General features: G+C 54.3%; 1 protein-coding gene across 1 annotated transcript; it reads right to left on the bottom strand.

Moving 5' to 3' along the window:
- Nucleotides 1-225: 225 nt before the first annotated feature.
- Ckap4 (cytoskeleton associated protein 4) lies at nt 226-7,834 on the bottom strand. Its single transcript, XM_052752919.1, has 2 exons — nt 7,233-7,834; nt 226-2,650 (listed from the first exon to the last, which is right to left on the bottom strand). The coding sequence occupies exons 1-2, from the start codon at nt 7,674-7,676 to the stop codon at nt 1,343-1,345; spliced, it is 1,752 nt and encodes a 583-aa protein (XP_052608879.1). The 5' UTR covers nt 7,677-7,834; the 3' UTR covers nt 226-1,342.
- Nucleotides 7,835-8,180: the final 346 nt, after the last annotated feature.

An 8,180-nucleotide genomic window follows, 5' to 3' on the forward strand; every position in this document is an offset into this window, starting at 1 on the left:
GCCTGGGCTACCAAGCGAGTCCCAGGAAAGGCGCAAAGCTACACAGAGAAACCCTGTCTCGAAAAACAAAAAAAACAAAAAAAACAAAAAACAAAAAAAACTTTACATTTTAGAAAGTCTTAAAATGGAAAACCTATCAATTTTCTAATCCCGAATACTTCACACCGATAAAAATACATCATCATTACCAAATTCTCAGTAAAAATTCATCGGCTGAAAAAGTCATAACAAAGCTCAAGTGTTTATTAAGAATTAAAAATACTGTAAATAAGCCATACAGTTCATTTCACAGTAAACTAACAAACCTTGTTTTTCTTTTCAGCTTTTTTTTTTTTAAATTTTTTTCTTTCCTCCTTTTTGGGGGGTGGGGTGAGTGGGAAGGGCAAGGCAGTCATTGAAGACAGGACAGCTCTGAGGGCACGGGGACAGCAACAGTCAAAGAAATGCAGCACACGGGGTCCTCACTGACAGACGGGCCGGGCGACAGGAGACCGCTCAGGAACACTGTGACAAAACAGAAAGAGCCGGCCCACATCCCCCAGGGAGATGCCCACATCCTCTGTGGGAAGTACAGCTCCGAGGATGGCACGACACAAAGGCCTCCCCTCGGGGATTCCAAACGTCCTCGGTGACCCCTCCCCTACTGTGGCGGCACAGCCAGGTCACCGGAACGGGAGGAAGGGCACCTCCCGGGGCGGTTTTCACACTCAGAACCTTCTGAATTTGCATAGTTGCCTTGGATATCACTAGACTCAGGAACAGAAACGGACCCCGCTTCTGAAGTGACCCTCAAGCAGAAGGCTCTGGGGCCTCACCTCCTCCCGTTCAGAGCTCACATCTATGAGTTCTTACCAGTTCCAAGTGGAAGACAAGAGACATAAAAACTTGGGCCGAGAGTATAAAAAAAAAGTGAAATTAATTTTCCTTAAGGACAATTAAAAGTGCCCCTCCCCCTCTGCTGTCGCTGTGTTTCACCAGAGATCTGTCCGCCAGACAGGATTTCTTTTTTTTTTTAGGTTAATCTGCTCCCTGTCAATCCCCAGTTAAAGCCATTGTCGTCTCCCTGACAACAGACACCTTTTCTGCACAGGGCTGGGCCTTCAGGAAGCCAAACCAAAGGCAGAAACAGTATTTCAGAACCCAAAGGTGTGTGGTAATAAATGCAAATAAATTAACCGGGCACAGAGCACCACGCGGTCATGCTCAGATGGTGTCTCCTGCTTTTCGTGGGGGAAGGGGAAATAGGCTGGGAGGAGGGTACCTGGGAGGGACAATGATTTTGTTTTGTTTTTTGGTCGTAAGAAACTGGACTATAAATGTGTGCCCCGCACAAGGAGTTCGTTTAGATGTTTTCATGGATCTTTTCAACTTTCACAGACAACCTGTCCAGATCACTCCTCAGGTCATCCAGCAGGCCCTTGGCTGACTCCAGGTTGTTTTCATTTGTTTCGATCTTGACGGAGTAGGCAACCAAGCTGTCCACGGCAGTCCTGAGCATTTTCAAGTCTGACTCCACTTGGCTCACTGAGGATTTCAGGTTGTCTAGAGAGGAGAGTCTATCCAGGAAGTCCTGGGGAGGCAGGCCCGTGGCCCGGGCTTGGTCCTGGCCGAGCATCGAGTGCACCTGTTCCTGCAGCGACCCCACCGTGCCGGGGAGCTCACCCACACTTTGCTGCAGCTCCTTCACTTCGCCGGCCAGCGTCAGCTGGACCTCCCCCAGGCTCCTCACCGTGCTGGCCAGATCAGAGGAGGACCCCAGGCTCTCCAGGTGCTCCTGCAGCATGGCCTGGCGCTGCTCGTACTCCTGGCTCTTAGACAGGAGAGACTCCAGGCTCTCCGTGTGGCGAGCAGAGGCCACCTGCATGGAGTAGACTCCATCCTCTACATACTGGAGCCTGGCCCCGAGGCCCTCGATCTGCCGCTGGAGTTCATCTAAGGCTTTGGAGTCTTTGAAGACGATGGCCTCCTCTGGCCCATGGGCCTCGGCCTTCAGCTGCTGCAGCTCTTCTTCCAGTCTCCTGATGTCCTCCGGGAGGCGAGAGGAGGTCTCCTCAGACCGCAAAAGCTTCTCGGTGAGGGCCTCCAAGGCCAGGCGCTCTGAGTCAGCTGCCTGCTTGAACGCCTGCTGTTCCTGCTTGAGACTCACGAGCTCCCGGACCTCTGTGTAGACATCCGATTCCATGGTCTGGAGGGAACTCTGCAGGGCCTCAATGTCCCTCTCCCTGGACTTCACAGAGGCCTGGACCTCCTTCAGGGCCTTCTCCAGGATTTTCAGGTCCTGACTGCGATCGCCCTTGGATTCTTCCAGGGAGGCCACCTTCATCTTGACGTCATTTATCTCCTTCTGGCTCCTCTTCTGGACATCGGTGAAGATGGCGATGTTGTCATTGATGGACTTGGTGAGCTCCGTGAGGCGCTCCTCGACCGTGTTCTCCAAGGATGTGAAATCCCGCTCCCGGGCATCCTTGACCACATGGATCCCATCCGACAGATCTTTGAGAATCTCATTCTGCAGCTTCTGCAGGACTTCGCTGATACGGTTCATCTCGCTCTCCCCCTGCTTCACAGCTTTCTCTGTGAGGTCCTGTTTATGCTGAGAACTTCTCAAGATGGACTCGAAAGTCCCAAACGTGGCTTGCAGAGACTGTACCTAGAGGCAAGATCCAGATGTTAGCCACAGAGAGCAGTGTTTGGTGTGTTTGCATACACTACCACTATTCTCCGCTCTACCCGATGTATCCTTCCGACCAGCACGCTCCTTCCTAAGGTAGTTACACGGTGGTTGAAACCATCTGCAGGGTCCCTCCAGGTACTTCAGAGTCGGCTCATTACCCAACCTGACCAGTCAACACAGTCCATCTGCCTCTCTCAACCCCTACCTCTCAGTCGACGTGACGAGCCAGGGATGGACAAGCGGTAGGCAGGCTGATGAGGTGGCAACACCTTTTCCTACTGGATGAGGGAGGCCTGGAGCTGCTCAGACCAGCATGTGGCCAACACCCACCCATCAATCAAGACAGCACACAGGGAGACAGATATTCTAGATTAAACTAAATTTCAGAGTTTTCAGGAGCTGGAGAGATGGTTCAGTGGTTAAGAGCACTGGCTGCTCTTCCAGTGGATCTCGGTTTAATTCCCCGCAATCACATGGCTGCTCACAATATCCATAAATCTCATTCTGTAAGATCTGATGTCCTCTTCTGGATTCCTCGGGTACCAAGCATGCACACAGATGTGTGGGTGCAGACACAACACCCAAACACACAAAAGAAAAATAAATCTTGGGGGTGATTTTCTCAATTTAAAAACAGTACAAGCATGTGAAATCAGGTACACACACACGTATGTGTATGTATATATGTATATATAGAGAGACTGTCACTGTGACTGGGCATATAGCTTAGCTGGTAGACTGCTTATCTAGCCTTCACAAGATCTAGATTCAAGCCCAAGCACTTAATAAATTGGGTCTGGTAGCACATGCCTATAACATTGGCACTCAGGAGGTAGAAGCAGAAAGACCAGAAGTTCAAGGTCATCCTAAGCTACACAGTGAGTCTGAGGCTAGCCTAGACTACATGGAATAGACAGAACAAGGCAGGCTCTGGAGCCAGACTGGGTGGCAAATCTCAGGTTAACACTTTGCTGCTGTCCGCTCTTGAAGTTACATAGTCTGTCTGTGTAACAAAGGGGTGGAGGACAAACAAAAACAGTACCTGACTCACAGGACTGTCACCACGAGAACTAAATGAGTTCAAACACATCAAGTGCTTAACTGTGCCTGACTCGTGGATGCTCAACGCACCGCCGCTACCGTTTTCATCCTGGTTTAGCTTTATCCTAAATTCCTCAGAAGCTCAGGAGCCCTAGCAGCACCTTCCACTCAATGCCAAACGTGGAGAGGAGAAACTGAGACCACCACAGGAATGCAGACAGGATACCCGAGCCCAAGAGCATGCCCACCATGCTCCAGGAACTCAAAATCATATTCACTTCCCAAGTCCCAGGTTGTTAGCAAATTGGGGGGGGGGGGGTCTCTCAAGTCTCTATCTCCATGCATGGGTGATTGTTTAAGGTAGATTAGCATGGGGGATCCAGAAAGTAGACCATTTCCCTCCTCAGCCAAACACGGCCTAAGACATAAAGAACACTGCGAGGAGGCACTAGAGAGAGGTGACCTCTAAAACTAGGTTAGTAAATCACAATGCCTCCCTGTTCTAAGCATCACACTTCAAACAGAAGCATGAGTGAGTGGCCCAGCACCTGCACCGCGGCAGGCACTTTCAGTGTTTTCTCAATGGACCGAAGGATGGAGGGATTCAGAGCAACGCCTGGTAGAGCTCGGGTGGGCCTAGCCCCTATTCGGTACCAGGTTGGCTCTTTACAAACGGCTAGGAAGTGATTTCGATCAGAAACCCTTATTCAACCCCCAAAGGGACCCAGTGTCTCCCCTCCCGAGGGCATTGTAGGATGTTCATCTTTATGCACAAAGAGTTTATAACGATTAATATGTATTAGACATCTGTTCTTCTGGGCTGTGTGGGATGCCTACTGTGTGGTAGGTGATGGGTAAAATGCCAGAGACAAAATACTAGCTAGACCTCATCTCTGGCTTCAGGAAGTCTTGCTGGGGTAAGGCTGGACAGACTAGTTACTAATGGCTGACAGTCAGTGGAGCACTTACTATGCACCAATAACTACAGAGTGTAAGTGGTGGAGCCACGCACCAGAATCCCAGGATGTCTGACCTCAAGACCGAACTATTCCAAAGGAGGCCTAGAGAGTTGCCACCACTGAAAGCAAGCCCTGGCTCCTCTTCACAGAGCCCAGATGAGAAACAAGACAGCACAAACAGAGACTCTCTACCAATCGCCAGTCTTCTCACAAGCAGCTACCCCAACCAGCCTGAGCTACTCCTGCTTCTGCTTTATGAAGCCTTGGGATGGACCAGGGCACCAGGGGCTTAGCTAGGGCTGTAACTGAACCGCCCACATGTGCTGAAGTCCTGGACTTCCTGCAGTCCTGTGGTACAGGCATTCACATATTAAGTGGATAATATACACGATACATTAAATGGTAGCTTCTTAACACCATTAACTCTTTTCAAGGGCGGTAACTACTTCAACAGCTTCGGAGCCATAAGGATTCCTGCAAAGCCGGTGCACGGGTGTGCACAGTACATGGGAATGTGCTGCGTGCTGTGGATGTACACACGTGTGTGAAGGCCACAGGTGGACACTGCTCTCCACCTTATTTTTAGGCACAAGGTCTCTTACTAGAGCTGAAGCACACTGATTTGGCCGGACTGGCTGGCTAGTAAGCCCCAGGGATATCTTCCTGTCTGTGCTCCCCGACACTGGGATTTCAAGCGTGGACCACCAGGCCCAGCTTTTTACATGGGTCCTAGGAATCTAAACTCAAGTCCTAACACTTTCATAGCAAACACTGACTGGGCCATCCCCATCCCCCTCCCCTAGCCCCAGTTCTTACAAATCTTGATGGTACCTTCCTCTCTGGGAGAATGAGAAACTGAAGCCCAAAGAGGAAAGTGACTGGTATACAGCCGCAATGGGAAAGAAGGTGAAACCAGGGGAGAGATGGGAAACAACACCCAATGTCTTCAACCTGGATTCGAGACATCTCCAATTTGGGCCGCAGTTTCCAACTTCCCCTGCCACTCTGTCACAGGAAGGCTAGCCGCCTTCTGTCCCTCAGGCATGTCCAAGATCGTCCCCTTCCCTGGAAGCTCTCCAGTCCCTCTCCCAACAGCTCTGACGGCTACACTGTCCCAACCACCCAAATACGGACCCAGGGAATTTCACCAGCTCTCCCTTCCCAAAGTGTGCGCAACTGACCCACCGCTCACACCTACTTAGTGTGCCGTTTTGCACGCTTGCTCGGTGCCTTTTTCTCCTCCAAATCCTCCACAGGGCCCACGCAGAGCCATGCAACTATCAGGCTTCGATAAATATTATGACTGATTAGCAGGTGGGTGGCTGGAAGAGGGGAAACAGGAGCTAATGATCCCACTCCCGCAGGGTGTCTATGTTTTTAGGATGATCTGACATTCAGCAGGCACAGCAGAACTGCCTACTCGACTCCCTCAGAGAAGTCACCTCCCTTGGCCTGCACCACTTCTCAGGCTGACTCACTCCAGTTGCTCTTCCAGTCTCAAGAGGAAATTCCTAGTGCTGCACACACAACCCAAGTAGAGACTTGGCAGGGCAAGCAGCATGCTGGGAAAAAGAGGCCGTGGTTCCGGGCTCAGAAGTGGCGGGATTTTTTGTTTCCGTCCAGCAACTGAGTTTCATTGAGCAAAAATATGGTGGAGGCTGGCGGGGACCTGGGAGGTAAGGGGGCTACGCTCTGGCTGGAAGGGTGGAAAAACTAAGCCTTCTGCCTCGGGAGTTGGGTTCAGCCATTCCTGAAACAGCTCGCGAGGGATTCTTCATCACACGGTGGCCCAGCTTTCTTAGACAATCTGCAACTCAGTCAGTTGGGGGTCTTTGCCAACTCACTTTATGTCTGTAAACCTCAATTTTCTGATCTGCAAAATGGAGTCAAACATGTCAGTCCTCCCTCCCTCCAGGGTTAACTCTATGAATTAGAAAATTAAATACATGAGTCTACACACCACTTAAATGTGACCTAATACCTTTGGCCTTGTGTTTCCTCTAAAGCTAGGCTACTTCAAAGGCCCACATGGGCTCATTGGTCCAGCTAAGGACAGGGGACCTAAAGATAGACACTATTTCATCTGAACTTAGCAAGTGACTAAGCTCAGCTCACTGGCTTTTCCTTCCCCCAAAGCTCTGGGTCTATTAAAAACTGGCTCGGATGACTCCCACTGGCAGAACCGCGGTGAAGCCTTGACCCAAGGCTTCCAGGGATGTGCTGGCTTCCCTTCTAGCCTCCTTTTCAGGCAACTCTGCCCATTCAGCGGTTTCTAATGCAAAAAGAATGGGCTCCGTTGAGCCTGCCGGCTTCCTTACAGGTCACCGCTAATGTCCTGTGACAGGCCCTTGGCCCACCCTCCCCCGATGCTCTGGCCATCGTCATAGCCTGCTCCATCCCTCTCCAGGACCATTAACAAAGCGGGTCTGGGGCCACCCTGGCTACTGGGGAGCTGGGGTCCCAGCTCTTGCCCACAAGGCCTGGGCAGGGAAAGGACGAGAGCCCCTTCAGGGAGGGCAGGAGTGGGGTCCCAACCCCGCCAAAGCTGGGGTACCCACCTTCTGCTCGACGCCCTGCAGGCTCTGGCCCAGCTCGTCCCTCTGTCGGGAGAAGTCCTGGTGGCCACGCCGGACCTGCTGGACCTCCTCCAGGACGTGATGGACACACCAGCCCGAGAAGGCGGCCGCCGCCACCAGGGCGAGGTAGAAGAGAAAGTTGAGTAGCCGGCCGAGCCTGCGCGAGCAGGACGCCGAGGAGGAGGCGGCGGCGGCGGCGGCGGCGGCGGCCGAGGACCTGCCGCGGTGGCCGCCCCGGTGCGCCGGATTCTGCGGGTGCTGCTGCTGCGGCGGCGGGTGCGGCGCGGGCGGCTGCGGCTGCTGCTGCGGCGCCGGCGGCGGCTTCTTGGCCACGTCATCCGCGCTGCCCGACGGGTGGGCGCCCTTGTCCGAGGGGCTCGCGGCGCCGTGGCCGCCCTTGGAGCCCCTTTGTTTGGCCGAGGGCATGGCGGCGGCGGCGGCGCGGCGGGGTGGGCGAGCGGGGCGAGTGGCCCGGGACGCTGGCTCGGGGCTCCCGCGGGGGCTGTGCTGGCGGCACGCGGGCGCGGTGGCGGCGGCGTCGGAGCGGCCCGGAGCGTGGGGCGGCGAGGAAAGAGGCTGGCCGCGGAAGGAGGAGGGGGCCTGGCTCCGCCGCCGCCGCCGCCGCCGCGGCGCCGACCCCGCCTCCCGGGAAGGGAGGCCGAGCCCAGCCCGAGCGCCTGCCACGCAAGCCGGCCGCCGCCCCTCCTCCCTTCGCCGCGACCCCGCGGAGGGAGGGCGGGAGGGGCCCGGCAGGGCGAGGCTGCTGGGCGCGGCTGCCGGGGTGGCCGAGGTTCCTAGTGCCCGGGCTACCCTCGAGTGGAGTCGGTGGGGGTGACCCTGAGCTCGGTGCTGAGCGAGAGCCCCACCTGGGCGCAGGGGGGATGCAGGGGTCGCGGGGAGCACGGCTCTGGAGGGTGGGGACCCGACGCC

The sequence above is a fragment of the Peromyscus californicus genome, unplaced genomic scaffold (assembly GCF_007827085.1).
Source record: "Peromyscus californicus insignis strain IS unplaced genomic scaffold, ASM782708v3 Scaffold_24__1_contigs__length_46423439, whole genome shotgun sequence".
NCBI classification, from domain to species: Eukaryota; Metazoa; Chordata; class Mammalia; order Rodentia; family Cricetidae; genus Peromyscus; species Peromyscus californicus.

What these genes read in the sequence shown, in the direction of transcription:
- Ckap4 (XM_052752919.1), bottom strand. Translation starts at nt 7,676, where the DNA reads ATGCCCTCGGCCAAACAAAGGGGCTCCAAGGGCGGCCACGGCGCCGCG. An exon ending in TGCAGGGCGTCGAGCAGAAG is followed by an intron (nt 2,651 to 7,232) that starts GTGGGTACCCCA and finishes TCTTGCCTCTAG; the next exon opens with GTACAGTCTCTGCAAGCCAC.